This window comes from Staurois parvus, unplaced genomic scaffold (assembly GCF_062004578.1).
Source record: "Staurois parvus isolate SC_StPar_1 unplaced genomic scaffold, SC_StPar_1.0 ptg000580l, whole genome shotgun sequence".
NCBI classification, from domain to species: Eukaryota; Metazoa; Chordata; class Amphibia; order Anura; family Ranidae; genus Staurois; species Staurois parvus.
The window spans coordinates 2,026,819-2,046,234 of NW_028318376.1; the positions used below are offsets into that span (position 1 = coordinate 2,026,819).

At 40.2% G+C, this 19,416-nt stretch overlaps 1 protein-coding gene across 5 annotated transcripts in view; it reads left to right on the forward strand.

Moving 5' to 3' along the window:
• The window catches only part of CBLB (Cbl proto-oncogene B), a 263,546-nt gene that overhangs the window by 229,069 nt on the left and 15,061 nt on the right, over nucleotides 1-19,416 (forward strand). For 3 of the 5 annotated variants that reach the window (XM_089692243.1, XM_089692242.1, XM_089692246.1), the window contains 2 exons: nucleotides 3,902-4,048; nucleotides 14,161-14,262. In XM_089692243.1, the coding sequence (XP_089548369.1) occupies nucleotides 3,902-4,048; nucleotides 14,161-14,262 (249 nt within the window). The remainder of the gene's footprint in view (nucleotides 1-3,901; nucleotides 4,049-14,160; nucleotides 14,263-19,416) is intronic. The other 2 variants (XM_089692244.1, XM_089692245.1) reach the window with 2 other exon arrangements.

Genomic DNA, 19,416 nt, shown 5'->3' on the forward strand with positions numbered 1-19,416 from the left:
GCCTTATTCTGATCAAAATGAGAGGTTGAGAGTAAGGGAAATGTTCTCAGTTTCTATCAGTAAAGCAGCAGGTTTTTCAGATTTCTTAAAAGGCAGTTGATGTGTTTTAAGTGTTTACATTTTTCTTTTCCATTCTAATTGTTTAAATGTATTTTTATATATTTCCTTTACCTATGTACTTTAAAAGTTTGTACGTAATAATTCTCATATGCAGGCCACTTTGGCAGATTCTTTTGTTCTATCAAGAAAAGACTTTGCTTGGTAAAATAATCTTTCCAGCACTAAGTAAATAATAAGAATGATAGGTGAAAATCAACAATTGCTACATCTGTCTATTTCCCCATTTTGGTGTAAGTTGTAGGATAGTATAGACCCTCCTAGTTCTTTCTGTATAGAATGCCACTGCTGTCAGAGTAGTCTACAATTTTGTACTGGGAGAGCAGGATGGTTGCTGCTGCATTTTCTCAGTGGTATTGTGGTGCTATTTTGCCCTAGAAAATAGTTCAATAGTGTTGCACTATGTACATTAATAAAGACTAAACCTTTGCGGTTTTTGAATGATTTTGTACTATAGGTGCCAACATACACTTACAGATCTGTAGGGAAAGCCTGTTTTTTTTCCTACTTTGTCCAACAATAAATGGTATGAGTATAGATAACCCTGTTTACCAAGGCTATTTGATGATCTAAAAAACCGACATGCTACCATCAATTTTTTCTTAGTTGGACCTTCATGTATTATACAGGAATTTCTAATTTTGCATTGAAAAAGATGGGGAGTGCAAAATCAGGCTCACTTCTGCATAGAAACCAATTCTCAGCTTGTTCAGTTAAGCTTTGGCAATAAAACCTGGAAGCTGATTGGTTTCTATGCAGAAGTGAGCCTGATTTTGCACTCTCCAGTTTTAATAAATCACCATATGTCTATACAAAATGACAAATTCCTGTAAAATAAATGAAGGTCCAATTAAGAAAAAATATAAGGTAACCTCTGGTTTTTTTTTATCATTAAATAGCCTTGGTGGACAGGGTTATCTATACTCGGACGAATTGTTGGTGGACAAGGTGTAAAAAAAAAAAAAAAAAAAAAAAAAACTTTCCCTACAGATCTGTAAGTGTATATTGGCACCTGAAGTACAAAATCATTAGAAAACCACAAAGTCTTACTAAGGTTCAGGGCCAGAGACATAGCAGTGGTTTGGGTTATCTTTTTTTCTCCAAGAAGCAGTTTTTCATATGCTTTGCCTCCAAGTAATCAAATGCTAGAGATGGACTGTGCTGAAGCTTCTATTTTTTCCTGATTACTACAGCGTTTGGCAAATGCCTGTCCATATCTAATTTTTTATTTTTTTTTGCAGAATAGTTCATTTGCAGCAAGTATTTCACTGCTGTATATACCCACTGAAAAAAAAAAAAACTTACCTCTTCTACTGAATTCTAAGTAATGATGTGCTGTAAGCTGATCATAGATATATATTCACAACTAACTATGCTGTTTATTTCTGGTCGCCTGATGTGAATTTTGAAAGACACTTAAATCCACTTTAACCTCTTGACCTCTTTTACCTCTTTCATGACCAGGTCATATTTTGCTATTCAGCACTGTGCCACTTTAACTGGCAGTTGCTCAGTCATTCAACACTGTACGTAAATTAAATGTCCGTAACAGATTCTGGCGGATAGGGACTCTAACTCTCACTGACATTGCTAGTGACACTAATACAGTGATAATACTGTGCAGTGTACTAATGACATGCCCTGGAAAGAGGTTAACATCAAGGAGAAATCAAGGAGTTAACTGTGTGCCTAAAGTTTAATCTGTGCTGCTTTTACCCACAGATCTGTCTGCATTTTCTCCCTGAACTCAGAGTTTTTCAGGTAAAAGAAACAGCCAGATTTCTGTTTGTGTACAGAGTTCTGTGTGTTTGTAAACACAGAACTCTGTGCTGTGATTTTGTAAACACAGAACTCTGTGCTGTGATTGGCCAGAGCCAGTCAGCAGATATAGAGCCAAATTCATTGGTTGAAACCGGCTAACAAATTTGTGCTGTGTCCACCCAGAGCACGAGTCAGCAGTGGGTGCACGCATGCCTAGCCAGGCTGTGCTGCCTGCCCACAGTAGATGTACTGTGGGCAGGCAGTTAACAACAGTGCAGTGTTTATTTCTACAAGTGACCTTTGCCACTTGGACAGAAAGTGAGAAAAAAATGTAACCTTTTGAGGTATAACCAATATAGTCTAAACATCTAATAACTATCTTGCTTTAGAGCGATATCCTCCTACTTGTGTGTAAAATAACATAACATTAAAGGAAAATCTCCCCAATGGCATACAGATGGCAAAAAAACGGATGGGGTTTACACATTCTCTACCCTATCCAAAATGAAAACAAAAATGGCTTTAGATATTCTTTAAATTTGCCCCTACCCTGGTGCTAGCATGACACTGTCAATAGCTGTTTAGTCAAACAGCGGACTTTGCGTTTTCCATTAAGTTGACCAGCCACATTATAGGGGGGGAAATTGAGTAGTTTATAAGCTTTTATTTTATATCCATTCTCTTTGCACTTCATCCAGAACTTAATTTTTCCATTTCAAACGAAGTCTCTACTGTGCTGCCAACAAGCATTCCTCCCACATGCTGGGAATAATTACAAAATAGTTTCTCTGTAAGTGGTCAAATAGCTGACAGCACCAACATACCTCCATCTCTTCTAACTTCTGCATTTTATTAAACAGCTTGAGCTACTGAATCTTTATGCCTTTTTACAGCTGCTCTCTTATTCTTACTTTCTCTTGACTGCTGAATTTAGGAAATGTCTTTTCTTTTTTCTACCCCTTATCGCACCTGTACAATGTTCGCATGTGTCACATCACTTAAAGCATTAAATCCGGCAACAGGTTCCCCATTTCTTTGCTGCTAGATTCACAGAAAATTATATCCTCTTTTCTGTAAGCCACAACTGCAGCAATACAATGAGATTAGATAACATTACTCTAAGGACTCCTGACAGCTGAAAGTAGGACTTGCTCTGCTTCTTCTTAAGTGTTTTCTATCGCTTTAGTGCTTTTGTGTTAGATTTTGCTGACTTGTTTTGTTTTCAGTGCTTCTTTTGCTAGCATAGTGTGATAAAGGTAAGAGTGTTTGTTATGGCTGGGTGTCATATAGCATCTTTCTTTCGTATTCCTAGTAATGTTTTGTGGTGTTTTTTTTTTTGTTACATCTCTCCATTATGTACGTTACTATTTTGTGCACGTTGGTTGATCCCCGTACATTTTGTAGAGTATTATAGCAATGAGGCAGCTTAGCTTTGCTTTCTCTGTAGAGGTCAGAGAAGACTAGTTGAAATTTTGCAAACTGACAGATTTCATTCAACATTGAATGTCTCCCTACATAATCATTTGTGTCCTTATATGCATAAACTGCAGCATGGTTGTGCCAAACTAGACCTCTTTGTGTGACAACCTACTTATGTGTATAACCAGCCTTCTAGTACTGGCCATATGTCACTATGTCCAGAGATGTTGTGGTAACACAGTTCTTATATGTCAGATAAAATAAGTATTTTGTACATGTAAATTGTGTCATGTTATTTGTGCATGGAAATTGTCATTTTCCCTAAGTCTCTGTAAGCAAAGGAAATATGAAGAAATAAGTCAGATGCCTCTTGACCCAATAAAAATAAATTGATTGCATAGTCTTTGTGAACATTCAGGCTCAGGAGTTTGTCTTATGTGAAATGGAATTTGTATTTGACATCTCAGTCTCAAGATAGTGTTTCTTGTACTTGTTTATTGCCGTCATGGAATACAGTTTTTGATTTATGGCAGAAGTCACAGCCTTAGATGTGCTTAATACTGTTAATGAAGCTAAAAGATGCACAAATTCTATCCACATTCAGGTGAAGAAGCATTTGACAGCCCCCCTCCCTCACAGCCCCCACCTCCGCCACCACCTCCAGCTCGTGCCTGCATCACCGAGCATGCAAAATCATCAGTGTCGGGAAGCAGACCAAATTCCGGTGTGGACCTGTTTCTTCCGTCAGTGGGTAAGATTGGTTGGAAGCAAATAAATATATATAAAAACTTGTGCACAAACAGATTAAATGGAAAACTATTACCACTCTTTTCCATTTGATGTACTTTATTGATTCTTTTCCGGAATGTCAGATACCATCATGCATTAAATTGAAAAACATTAGGATTTGCATTAAATCTCCCTTCATTTTGCAGGCACTTGCCACAAACTGACATACTAAGAAGGTGCTATTTCTCCACATTTGTGAATTTCTAATAGCCATTTAGGTAAAATGAGCAGATAATTGATTTGTCTGTGGGTCACATAAACATCATAAGAAACCACCGGGGCAGACCCAATTAAAATTCATATTAGGATGGTTTATAAAGGCTTAGAATACTTCCCAAACAATTCATGCAAAGTCTTACCAAGTTTCAATGGATTCATGTTCGCTTTAGAAGTACCTTGTATTAAAGTGTGTGTTTTGTGCATATGTATCAAACATGTGCACCATACATTTTTAGGAAGAGTTCACACCTTTTGTGGTAACGTGTTGGTATTTGTGCCTTGACAATAATTCTGAATGGCACCCTGAAGCATGTAAGCAAGACCCTGATTCGCCACCAACAACAGTCATGCTGGCCAAGGGCCCCCTCTCATTATCTCCTGTAACAGGAACAAGATGAGGTAACAAATACCTGAATTATGGAGGAACTTTGTCATCTTGGCTTTGCACATATTACTGGTTTGAAGCCCACCTTGGAAAATAAACTATTCTGCACGTGGTCAGCCTTTTAAAATTGGTTACTGTGAACTGGGTGAAACGTTTTTTCCAGGGAAATTGTACATCACCTCCTTCTTCCCATAAAACAACTGCAACACTGTTCCTTACAAATTCAAATTTACAAGGGGGTGACAACCAGCTTTTCCACTTTCCTCTGCTTTAGGTTCCCTGAAATGGGTTCTCTCCTCTTCCTTGTTCTAGGCCTACCCCGAAGACCGCAATCCAGCACTAGTCTGCAGCCTGCATGATGGCTCTCTACAGACTTCCACTTCCCTTCAACCTCTGGCTCCAATCCACCTGTCCCCTGATTTATAAGACCGCTAAAAATACTTGAAGCACCTGGGGCAAGGCTTCCCTTAAAGGGGTGCTAACCCCTCCTTACATTACCGACCCATTTAACAATCGCTTGTACCCACGCCATGGGTACGATAATTGTGCACGGCTAGTAGCTCTACCCTAACACTAAACATACAAAAATGCATTGTAGAGAAAAATATAGCATATAAAACATATGTTTATATATAGGTACAATCCTTAAACAATTAAGACATAACAATATACAACAGTAGCGCCAATATTCTACCTTAACAATTTTAGCAGTCTTTTATGTCAAGGAGAGTTATACAAAATCAAAGATGATAGTTGGGGCTCTGGGAAGTCCCTCCACTTACCAGTGTTAAGCAGTATACATGCTGAGTCTGTTTTTCCTTTAAACAAATGGGTTGAACAAAAAAACTCACAGATCTCCGCATCAACACAAGCAATGTTGCTGCAGGAATTTTTCCCACTGTGTCTTTGTATCCTCTGCTGTTAGAATGCACAGATTAGTGCTGATCGAATGCTGGTTTTACAGCATGACCATTTGAGTGAAGCTGGTTGTTAGACTAGCTTCTAGTGAAAAGATAGCAATACACTTACTGAAATTCAGTAGAAACTGACGGACTTTCAGTACATCCATAGCTCTATTCGATAACATCTTCAGCTCTCTCGAATGGTAACAGATGTTACATCTTCCCATACAGCAGCCTCGTAGTTTTCCTGGTGTTTTGCTTAAGTCACAAAGGGTTTCAGGGAGATAAGTGAATTCTGCCTCATTTCGCTCCCATACCTTATGGACTGTCTTTGGAGCCATATGACAGTGGTGTCAAGCAGTGCACATGCCCCCTACCATGACCTGGGGGCAGATGAGAATTAGGTGCCCTCTCAGCTACAGCTAATTCCGCCAGCTCTCAGCACTGTCAGGCACCCCCTTGACTGTTACTAGGGTACAAACAACCACACTTGAGCTAGAAACGCTCCTATACAGTGAGTGTTCCTCACCATCTTGAGGCAGAACTGCACCACAAAGTGCTCCTGGTGCGGCACTAAGCACTGTCCCATATCCAAGGTCCAGCTGCTACTTCCACAGCCACAACAGATATTGATTCGGCTGTAAGGGTAGATTCCCCTTCCCAAATTCCTCTTGCTAATCCTGCAGCATCTCCCATTTCCCACTCTTGCTTCATCTCTCCAGACACCTGGATAGCACTGGATGCAGCAGCCCTTACATCCACTGTCATACTCGGAACAGATTCCACAGTTGTTATTGAAAGGGATGATGTATCCTCTGATTCCGCTGTTGAGGACTCCCCATTGGGTTGGCTCAACTTTGGCAGCAATTGAGGAGACTGCCCACGACTCACCCAACCATGGCTGGCTGGGGCCTGGAGATCCTACGTCTCTAACTGGTCTGCTTTATCTTCCTCACAATGTGGAGCTTCCTCCCAAGCCACATATCAGCTGTGTTTTAATACATGCTTGTTATGCTCTTAATTATTTCAAAAATCACCATAACAATATCACCCCCTAAAAGGTATGCTCCCATGAAGGGCAGTAATAGCCGTTTAAGCGTATAATAATGAAAAAGGTCCTTGAAAGTAAAACTCCAGATAAATGTTTCAATACTTTATTGAGATACATAATTGGGAGCTGTTTTACCTATTGAAGATTTTGTATTTCTGTCCATCCAGTTCTGAGATGTATACAGCCCTGCCATGCAGTACAGTAATTGGGTAATGACACTGGGTATTCTTCCTGCCCCTAGCTTGTAATTGGACAGTAATGAAGAATGTACAGACCAATGAGTTCATCTTTCTGTCACTCTGCTCCCACCTTTTCTAAGCATTTTTTTTGGTACCTAAACAAACTTAATTGCAACAGAAAGTTACAGACGTAGTTGCATCATGCATCAAAAGATACAGAGAAACAAAATGTATATTTATGCTAGGCAGAAACCTAAGTAGTGTAGAGGCGTATACAAACGGCTTTGCATAATGTTGTCCTGTTTGCCAGAGCATGTTCTTTTTTTAACACCTGATCACTGCATCACATTTCATTGGTTTAATGTGCTGTTTCTTTCTCCCCATTCTGAACTCTGCTGTACAGTGGACAAGAGAAGGCAGATACTATATCCAATTCAGGCACTTAAACTATTTGCATGTAAAGAAAAATACATTTAGTCATGTAATATTGAATACAGAACTGCATTAATCTGACTTTTTTATCTGCCTGAAGTTCACCCTTACAGCAGAGCTCCAGACAATAATGGAGTGTTCTCCCTTAATACAGAGCTGTCCCCTGCAATACTATTCTTCCATCATTAGATGCCATCAGTCTTATGACCAGCATCAACTTGCTTTTTCCGAGCCCAGGCCAGCTTAGGACTCACCCAATCTCTAACTGGACAGAGAAATGAGAAGCAGCACAGTGATGAGTTCATCTTCCTACCACTCCTCTTATCCACATGCTTTTGTTAGCTCATAAACTGTTCCCTCGATGCCTTCTTTCACTCCATTGCTGCTATACAAGGGCTGCAAGAGGATATCGGTCAATATGTGAACTGCTTGCACTTATAAAAAGGACATTTAATATTTTATTACTGATTACAGAGCTGTATTACCGTATTTTCCGGCCTATAAGACGACTTTTTACCCCTTGAAAATCTTCTCAAAAGTCAGGGGTCGTCTTATACGCCGGTATATGGCATACTGACACTTTCCAAGGGACACTAAGTACAGGGCTGGGCAGGGGCTGCTGTCTCTTACCTGGCTCCGGTCCCACGACGATCCGGTCCAGGAAGCGCGGCTGCTCCTTCATTCGGTTTGGCCACTGGATGTTCGCGCGGCTGCTCGGCTCTGCCTCCTCACCGGTGATTGGCCGCCAGAACTGTAGCTCAGGAAAGGCACACAGGCGGCCATACATCGGCGAGGAGGCGGAGCCGAGTGGCCCCGCGAAAATCGACTGAAGGAGCGGCCAGTAAGTGTGCCGTCCAGAGGTGCTGCTGCAACCACATATGCTGGCTGCAGCAGCACCATACTGGAACAGGGGCCAGCAAGTGTCATTGGTAGGAATAGTGCCCCATCATTGGTGTCATTGATACCAATGATGGGGCACTATTCCTCCCACTGACACCAACAATGGGGCACTTTTCCTCCCCCCCCCCCCCCTGACACCAACGATGGGGCACTATTCCTCCCCCCCACTGACACCAACGATGGGGCACTTTTCTTCCCCCCCACTGAAACCAAGGACGGGGCACTATTCCTCCCCCCCCACTGACACCAACGATGGGGCACTATTCCACCTCCCACTGACACCAATGATGGGATACTATTCCTCCCACTAACACCAATGTTGGGACACTATTCCTCCCACTGACACCAATGATGGGGCACTATTCCTCCCACTGACACCAATGATGGGGCACTATTCCTCCCACTGACACCAATGATGGAGCACTATTCCTCCCACTGACACCAATGATGGGGCACGATTCCTCCCACTGACACCAATGATGGGGCACGATTCCACCCCCACTGACACCAATGATGGGGCACGATTCCACCCCCCACTGACACCAATGATGTGGCACTATTCCACCCCCCACTGACACCAATGATGGGGCACTATTCCACCCCCCACTGACACCAATGATGGGATACTATTCCTCCCACTGACACCAGTGTTGGGACACTATTCCTCCCACTGACACCAATGATGGGGCACTATTCCTCCCACTGACACCAATGATGGGGCACTATTCCTCCCACTGACACCAATGATGGGGCACTATTCCTCCCACTGACACCAATGATGGGGCGCGATTCCTCCCACTGACACCAATGATGGGGCGCGATTCCTCCCACTGACACCAATGATGGGGCGCGATTCCTCCCACTGACACCAATGATGGGGCGCGATTCCTCCCACTGACACCAATGATGGGGCGCGATTCCTCCCACTGACACCAATGATGGGGCGCGATTCCTCCCACTGACACCAATGATGGGGCGCTATTCCTCCCACTGACACCAATGATGGGGCACGATTCCTCCCACTGACACCAATGATGGGGCACGATTCCTCCCACTGACACCAATGATGGGGCACTATTCCTCCCACTGACACCAATGATGGGGCACTATTCCTCCCACTGACACCAGTGATGGGGCACTATTCCCCCCACTGACACCAATGATGGGGCACGATTCCTCCCACTGACACCAATGATGGGGCACTATTCCTCCCACTGACACCAATGATGGGGCACGATTCTTCCCACTGGTGTGCATTGGAAGAGGGGTAGTCTTATACGGCGAGTATAGCCTAAACACTATATCTTAACAGGAAAAGTAGGGGGTCGTCTTATACGCCCAGTCGTCTTATACGCCAGAAAATACAGTATTTTGTGTCTTTTATAAATGCCTAGAGTTTTACTTTCAGTAAAATGTTTTGTAAGCCATTGAGGCTTTAAATATTTCGGTGTGCATTTCATCTGGAAAAAAAAAAAGAATTATACACCTAAGCAATATTTATTTTTGTGAATTGAATATTTTGAGAGAAAAAATCTTGAGTTGGCATAACAAATGTAAGTGAAATAAGTGGTTTACTAAAATTATTTTTGTCCTGTATTTTTTCTGTCAGAGGCTAACTTAATGTAATCAGGCAAGTGCAACATATTTCTGCGAATGCTATAGTTTTCAGTCAATTTTCATTATACGTGATTCACTGCCTATTGACAATATTATCAGAATGTGCAAAACGTTGTTGAATCAGCTGAAAAAAATGTACATTTCTATAGAAATTTGAATCCCAGAATACGATCTTTAAAGGTACGTTTGTGTGTTTCTGCTTTGCAATCCTTGGAAAGAGTTAAGAGGATGCTACTAACATTACAATATGTTAGATGTTTGACATAAGAATGCATGTGTGCTCTTGGCAAGAATGTATTCTAATAAGAAAGCAATTTCCTGGCATATAATAGGCATCAGATTATTTCACTAGGAGGTTATGATTCTTTTTAATGCTCTACATTTATAAAATATGCTGGATATTTAATATCTGATGCATGGTCCTTGTAGTACATTATAACAAAAAAAATCAATTTTAAAGATTAAAGTGACTGTAAATTCTTAAAGTATAACTAAAGGCAAAACCTTTAGTGGATAGAGTGGAGAGGAATTCACCCTATTTGTCCTGTTTACAATTACCATTGAAAATGAAAGTAAAAGAAAATCCCAAATTTTGGTTGTCCCCAGAAAAGTAATAGAGGGGATGTCTTCCAATGGGGACACTAGTTCTGGTGACCTGGGAGTCCCCAAGGAATTCCCCTAATTTGCAGGGATTTCCTCACTTCCTGTTTGGCTATGAGACAGGAAGTGAAGGGGTTATAACCCTCTATCCAAACTGAAAAAACAAAATAGCCCAACCTCCCCCCACCCCCACCGCCCAATACTTGCCAATGAGCCTGATCTCGATTTAGAGCAGTGGTGCTGCTTGCTCTCTCTCAGGACATGGAGGTAGCAGCGGGAGCCATAGACTCCGGCTGCTGTCAGTCTAATCCCATGAGGAGGGATCAGGGTTACGGCCAAGCTGTTATGTGTGAGTTAAAGGGTAAAATCTCCAGGAATGCCTATATAGCAAGCACCTTGCTATGGGGGTACTCCAGAGAAGAGGTGAAGCCTCAAGCAACGACAGAGGGCCCTGAGAAGAGAGAGGTCTGGGCTGCTCTGTGCAAAACCATTTCACAGAGCAGGTAATTAGGACATGTATGCTAGTTAAAAAAAAAAATTTCAATACATGTTTTCAAATAAAAGTATTGCTTAGCATTTTAGTGTTGCTTACTTTGAATTGGGAGTTCTTAGAATGGAACTGAACCCGCCTACCTTTTACAGTCAAGGAAGCTGCCAACTTAGCCTTGTTTAATCTGCAGTTGCCATGGTGCTGCACATGTGATATGCTATGACACCAACTACTTGGTGGCTTGACAGTTCAGTTGACAGCACTAGAAACTGTGACAGTTATCTTTCACGGAGTGGCTTGCCGTAATTTTTCTTGTACCAGTGTTGAAATTTGTTACGATCACTGCCTCTTCTGTTTCTCTTCATTATTTTCGAATTCCCTTTTACTCTAGGTCTCAGGTGTTTTTTTTTTTAATTTTCTTTGGTGCTTTTTTTTCTGCATTTTATACTTGGTATCTTCCATCCCTATAAAAAATGCACTTGCAGCAAAGGAAAAATGTAACTAGCGGGAAATGGGGGTAATAATCAGAATCTGTAAACCATTTCATGTGTATTATTGAGCGTTTTCAAGGTAACCCAAGTGGCAATGTTTTATTTATTTATTTATTTTTATTATTGTAAATTTTTATTAAAAACACTTTAGGTGTGAACGTTGCAGTGAAAGAAATCCACAATCAATATAAAAGAGAACAGAAACAAAAGAAATATGAACATAATTAGACAGCATGGTAAACTGTACAATACAAAAACACAAGACAATACAAAACACAAGACAACACAAACCTGCACATTGTTGGGTTACAGTAGTTGTCAGAGGCTTGGTAAGTAAAGAGGTATCTGAGCTATATAAGGTGGAGAGGAAGAAATTCTACCAGAGAATGATCCCTTGATTCCCAAATAGGTCGAAAATTACCTGAATAGTCAACCAATGGAGCTGTAAGATATTCCATTTCTCTGATTTCAGAGATCGCTCGTAGTGTGGGGGCATCAACTGATTTCCAGAATTGTGGTATTACCCATCTAGAAGCCATCAGAATATGTATTCCCAACCTCTTAGATTGCTTAGAAATACCCCTAAAGGGTAGCCCCAAAAGATAGTGTAGCAGGTCTAGGGAAGGGTAACATTGAGTACTTGTTCCATTACCTTTCCAACTATAGCCCAATAACTGGAAATCTGTGGACAGAACCAAAAGATGTGTGCCAAGGTGCCTACTCCTCCCATGCACCTCCAGCACGTGTCAGACAGATTTGGGTTGATTGCATGAAGCGCTACAGGGGTCTTGTACCAATGCATCATTATTTTATATACATTTTCTTTATATACAACACAACCAGAGGTTTTAGTAACAGAGTCCCAAATCATCTTCCAACATTTCAGAGAGATTGGGCATTGAAGTTCGTCTTCAAGAGGTAATAATATGTTGTTGGGAGGGACCTTTAGCCGCTATCCTCTCAAAATCTGTGGGGCGAGCTAGCGTCAGAGAAGAATTCAAGGTATGGAAATAAAGACGAAACTGCAAATAGATATATCTGGCTGATGCAGGTAATGTGGATTTCCACGCCCTAAGCTCCTCAAATGACCAAATCCTGCATGAAACCGGATTGATCAGTTGACGGAGTTGAAATATCCCACTAATTGCTGAAAATCTCATCTGTGGGTAAGACAGACTATCTGGGAGCTCTGGATTATACAAAGCAGTCAACAATAGAGAGCATATGGACAATAACTGCTGGGATTTCACACAGGCTGATTATATTTTGAGGGTGAATTTCATAGATTCAGGGGAGAGGATAGGGGTAACGCATAATGAAAAGGGCGTAGCAGTGAATGTGTGTGAATCTGATAAATATAACCTAATTCAATCTCTGTCCATCTGTTCTGGGGTTTTTTGGTGAACCATGATAGCGTTTGTCTCAAAAGAGTGGCTAGCTCAAAAGCCCTAGCTAAAAGTGTGGTTGTTGCGATTTTTTATGTCACTGTAGTTGTGCAGTGGTTTTTCAAAAATACACTATAATGAATTTTACTAAACAAAAACACAATATAATACCCGATTGTTTGGTAAAATTTTAGAAGATGATGTTACGCCTAGTAAATAGATACCTTGCATGTCATACTTTAAAACTGTGCACACTTGTGGAATAGCACCAAACTATGGTACCTAAAAAATGTCCATAGGCAGCACTCTAAAAGCTTTTACAGGTTACCAGTTTAGAGCTACATAGGAGGTCTAGTGCTTGAATTATTACTCTCGCTATGTTTACGGCAATACCTCACATGAGTGGTGCAATTGCTTTTACGTATGCATGCATGACCTACGTATGTGTTTGCCTTTGTGCACGGGGGGTGGGGTGGGGCGGGTTGGGGCTGGCAGGTACACTTTTAAATTTAATTTTTTTTTAAAAAACATTTTATTTTTACACTGTCTTTGTATTTTTAAATCACTTGTATTACTATCACCACTTCCCCCACCTATAAAAGCAATCCAGCAGCTTATTAGCCACTAGGATTGCTTTTACAAAAAACTGAATCGCTTGCAGAAAAAAACAGAATTGGAATGATGACTTTAGCTGCAGGCATCACCCCAGTATACCACTTTAAACTGGTAACATACGTGGTCACTGGAGGCATCCAGTGTTTGGGGCGGTGGGGGGTGAAATTCTTACATGACCCAAAACTAAAATGTCAGAAGTCCCACACTAAGCACCAATGACAGGACAAGGCAGTCAGGCCAGTCATCCAGGTAACAGGGATCTGTTAAAATTGATTATTAAACTGGAACATTTTGATCATGCAGAGGCGAAAAGATATTTAGTGCCTTCCGATGTACGTGAAAGTGCTCCATAAATTTGATGCATAGTAAAAGTATTGATACAAACATTTCATTGGCACAACATGCCCTCATTGCGTGTTTTTCTGATCTCTGTGTAAGTACTTTATAAATTATGAAACATATACCGATTTATAAAGTGGTATTAAACCCCAAACCAAAAATGTAATATATTACAGCTTGTCAATCATTAGATGTGGTGGCTGCATTATTTTTTTAGACTTTTTCCCCTCTGTTTTCACCTGGTGATCTGGCCTAAATTGGATTGCTCCCACTCTGGAGGAGGAGCAACTTTGCACAGCAGCATTGTCATGTTTGTTACACTGTAAATGTCTGAAGGTGTCTAGTAATGGTTTGGTATTTACTTTTCAATTGCAGTAGAAAACTGAGCTGTTAGTGGGTTGAAATAAATGGAAAGTGCCCTGTTTGCTGTAAAATCTTTTATCATAGCCATTTATCCTTCACATTTTAGATCACTGTTTAGAAGCTCCTTTACCACCCACTCGAAGAGCACCAAATGATGTAAAAATAAATAGACTTTCCCAAGAATATGATCAACTACCGGCATGCTCAGGTATATGCTTTTATTTTGTTACACTAATATAAATGTTGACTAGAGTATATATAAAGGCAAATATTTATTTTAGTTTTGGATAGAGTGCAGGGGGATTAGAACACCTGTTTGATCTTGATTGCTGTCTGTGCCCCCATTAAGGAGGTTCATCCTCTCTGTCCTGTTTACTGTTATCACTAGGAGCTAGTGAAAGATGGTTACAAATTTTGGATTGTCACCCAAAATAGAGGGGAAACCTTCCAAAGGGGACATTTATTTTGGTGACCTTGCTTACAACAAGGGGTTCCTTCACTTTGGAAGGGTTTCTTACTTTTTGACTATGGGACAGAAAGTGATTACAAATCACCGTATTTATTGTGGCACAGATGGAAAAAAAAATTGACAGGCTTAGTGAATCAGCATATGTTACTAACGGGGGGTAAGCTAACCTCTGTGTGGAAGTGGATGGTATGACCTTAACAAAAATGGCTGTCTATAGTTTAACACCTTAAAAGTGCTCAACTTGCTTTGCCATGTTTTGTTCAGACTTTTTACCATACTACTTGCTGATTTCTAAGTTCTGTATTGAATGCCCTTTTGTTTTCCTGCTCATATGAATAAGGCTGTTTCCATTTCTAGCAACAAGCTTGCATATCTTCATATGACAATAAACTGTGGAATTTTGCCCTTTTTCTGTAATGAAATATATTGTAGATTATTCATTTTCCTATTCTTAGCCTTACAAGTGTAATTGCTGTCAGAAAGAGCAGCAACAAAAGAAACTGAAAAAATAGTCTGTGATGAGAGATCAATACAGAAAAATGATAATGCACTGCCTGCTTCGGCAACATTACATAAAAATGGTTTAAGATGTCTTGAAGCCCTTCCACATGAATTTAACGAAGAGCTATAGTAAAAAAGTGAACAGAGGTTTTTCATTATGAAGCCTGCATGACAGCCTAACACTTGACTATTTGTTGTAATAGCAGTAATCCTAAGCTGCCTGGTCACAGTACCATTTCCAAGGTATTACCTACAAAGTCACTACCAGTGTGTTTGATTTTGGGAGAATATTCAGAGCAGCTGACTCTCTAGAGTTGCCTAAATGTTTTCTTAATATCTATCTACAAGACAACAGGGGATAGTTCCATGACCAGATACATGCTCAAAGATTGTTCTTTTATAATATTTTTTTATTCCGACTGAATCCTTTTTTTTTAATGTTCGATGTCCTCTAAGTCCTATATAAATCTTTTATTTGTTAGATTGTTTAACCACTTGAGCCCCGGAAGATTTTACCCCGTTCATGACCAGGCCATTTTTTTTCTATTTGGCAATGCACTACTTTAACTGGCAATTGTGCGGTCATGCAACGCTGTACCCAAATGGAATTTAGGTAATTTCTTTCACACAGAGCTTTCCTTTGGTGGTATTTGACTATATTTTAAAACTAAAATATATGGTATAAAACTATATTTTACTTTCTGCTACGAATAAAAAAAAAAAAAACCTTTCCAATAAAAAAATTTAAAAAATCACATTTCTTCATAAATTTTGGCCAAATTGTATTTTGCTACATTAAATTAAAAAAATTCCAATAGGTGTATATTGATTGGTTTGCGTGCAAGTTATAGCTTCTACAAACTATGGTGTATATATATATATATATATATATATGTGTGTGTGTACTAGAATTATTTTTTTAATACTACTAATGGCGGCAATCAGCAACCTATAGTTGACTGCGATACTGCAGCGGGCAATTGGTCACATCTTTCCAGTATCAGTTAGTGTCAAACTGCCACTGACATCACCACTGACATTATTACAATGATTAGTGATAATACTATACACTGTCACTGTACTTATGATACTGTGCTGCTTTTACTAACTGATCTCTTTCAGAGAGCAGGCATGTTTTTACAACTTTATAGGAATCCACCTGTGGTATATTAAATTGATTGGACATGGTTTGGAAAGGCACACACCTCTCTATAAAAGGCGTTACAGCTAAGATAGCATATGGTTTCAGAACAAAAGCCATGAGGTCAAAGAAACTGCCTGCAGAGTTCAGAGACAGGATTATTGCAAGGCACAGATGTGAGGAATGCTACAAGACAGAAGCCTCTCCTCACTGCAATACACATAAAAGCCTGCTTGGAGTTTGCTAAAGCTTTTTTTTGCAAATTCCAAATAGGCTTTTATATTTTATGCACTGTGAATAGGCTTCTGTCTAGCCTCTTTGTCTTAAAGCCCAGATTGGTGGAGGGCTGCAGTGATGGTTGTCCTTCTGGAGCTTTGTGCCATCTCCACACAGGATCTCTGGAGCTCAGTCAGAGTTACCATCGGGTTTTTGGTTATCTCTTACTAAGGCCCTTCTCCCCCGACTGCTCAGTTTGGCTGGGCGACCATCTTTGGAAGAGTCTTGGCTGTTCCAGACTTCTTCCATTTGAGAATTATGGAGGCCACTGTTCTCTTGGAAACCTGTACTGCAGCAGAATTATTTTTGTAGCCTTCTCCAGATCCCATCAAGGTGTAGAAACATCTCAGCAATGATCAAGAGAAATGGGAGGTACCTGAGCTAAAATTTGAAGTGTTTGTTGCAAAGGGTCTGAATACTTATGCCAATGTGATATTTCAGTGTTTCCTTTTTCAAAAATTTGCAAACACTTCTAAAATTCTGTTTTCACTTTGTCCTTATGGGGTACTGAATGTAGATTAATGAGAAAAAAATGAATTTAAACAACTGTAGTATCAAGCTGCAACATAACAAAATTGAAAAAAGTGAAGGAGTCAGAATACTTTCTGAATGCACTTTATATGTATATATACACTGTATATTTATTGTGTGGGGACATTTAGCTAATCAGTCGTGCATATACACATAATTTGAGATGCAGAGCAAAGTAGCAGGTTCACTATAATCCCCCTTTCCCAGCAGCACATACTCTTCTTTCACTCCCCCAACTCCATTCAGCTTCGATTATCTTTTGCTCCCAACAGCTGAATAGTGAGGCAAAAAAAAGCAAAGAAAAGGTGTATGGAGAGGCCAATTAAAGCAACTCTGTTGATTTGCACTGCATGTAGAAAGAACAGGTTTGCATTAAAGGATTCATAACAATATGGTGCAAAATAATATATGTATATTCGTTATAAGATAATGGAACTCTGGTGTTATGTAATGTTTAAATCAGATCCTGGTATATTGCATAAATAAGTGATGAAATATGATAATTCAGGACATATGGCTAATTGAAAGTAATATTTGAGAGTTAGTGGTATTAAAGGTTTAGCTTTAAAAAAAAAAAAAAAAAACTGTCATACTTATCTGCGGTGTGCAATGGTTTTGCACAGAAGCCCCGATCCCCTTCTCAGGTCCCCCACAGGCGTTTCTGGCTTCTCCCTCTTGACCAGTACCCCCTAATAACAAGTTGCATGTTATGTGGGCATTGGTGCGTGCGTGCTTGCTCTTTAGCCTGGCTCTATGCCTCCATAAGATGCACAGAGCTGTGACTTGGATCCTCGTCCATTCTCTCCTCATTGGCTCACTGGCTGTGATTGACAGTAGTGGGAGCCAATTGCTTCCGCTGCTGTTTTAGCTAATGAGACAGAGTCCCAGGACAGCCGAGGCTCTCATGCAACATTGTTGGATCGGGCTATGGTGGAAGCAGCACACAGAAGATTTTTTTACCTTCATGCATAGAAGGCTTCGGGGGCTGGTAACATGTTACACCCTAAATATGGGTGTATTATGTATTGCGTTACTAAAGGTGTACTTATCCTTTATGATGTTTATGGAAAAATGGGTTTTTAACCACTTATGAATCTTACATGTAGGAAATACGTCATTAAAAATGTTTGTATAGCCTTTGTCCTACACCCTACTTGTTAAACCAGGGGTAGACAACCTCTGAGAGGTGTAGATCTACCTGGACAACATGGAAGAGGTCAAAGACCACTAGGGTGTAGCACCTTTTTTTCTTTAAATAAATTAACTGGCAAGCTCCCCAGTAATAAGTAAAGACCGTATGAAGAAAGCTTAGAAAAATGTAATAAAACATATGCCAAACTCGACATTCACTTTAATTTACAATTTTGTCATACCTGGGGGGTAATTGGTTACCTCCACAATGCTTATCAGGTAGAATAAACAGCCAGATCCCTGTTTCTTGTACACAGAGTTCTGTGTGTGGTTACACAGCCAATCAGCTGACTTCAGCCAAATTCATTGGCTGAAATCAGCTGTCAAACTTATGCTGTGTCCAGTCACAGCACTAGTCAGCAGGGGGCATGCGTGAAAGAAAGATTGCAACATACAGGTATGTCACCTGGCCTGGAGCTGCCACACGATTGCAGTACAAGTCATGTGGGCAAGCTTAAGTGGTTCATAATTTTTTCATAATTTTTTTTTTTCCAGAATCGCAGTTTTTGGAAAATTAAAAAAGTGTTTTTTTTTTATTGCAAATAACTTTGCCATGCTCTGTAGCAGAAAAATAAATGTAGTAGAGAACAAAAGAAAAGAGCACACAAACCTTGCGCATTACCTCAGTAAGCAATTCATGTATTTATTGATAAGTTATACTCACAAGAGTAGCAGTAAAAAAGGTATATAACATCCAAAACCAACACAAGGTTAGATGACAAGTGCGAGCTCCAACCGGAAGGGAGAGAGAATCTTGGTCAAACTGACGCGTTTCAAAGGGGGATCCCGTCTTCCTCAGAGTTAAAAGAGGTTCTAAAATGGTTTGCAAAGTCTGCTTGAAAGGGTATATACCAGTGTGCAGATGGCCCTTCAGAATTTCTAGTGTTAATATGTGGTTGCACCCCTTTAGCACCTGATGGATAAATGCATGCACTAGCTGTTGGGATTTGAGCACAGGTATATTTTGTTCGTTTTTAAAACTAGTCTCAACATTTGATTCTAGGTCCATCTTAGGCACGCAAGTAGCTTTTTTTTTACTAGAGTAGAATTTTGCTGCATCTACTGTCACATTTCCTTAATAGGACTACAACCTTAATACAGCCATCTTTGTCCAGGGACCGATATACCAGTCCTAGAGGATGCAGACTTAGAAGGGAATAAAGACGTTGTTGAGGCAGTGTTGGAGGAAGCTGTGGGAGATTTCTTTCTCCCAGATTGTCACTATATTGAACAAGGAGCTTCACGCAATATGC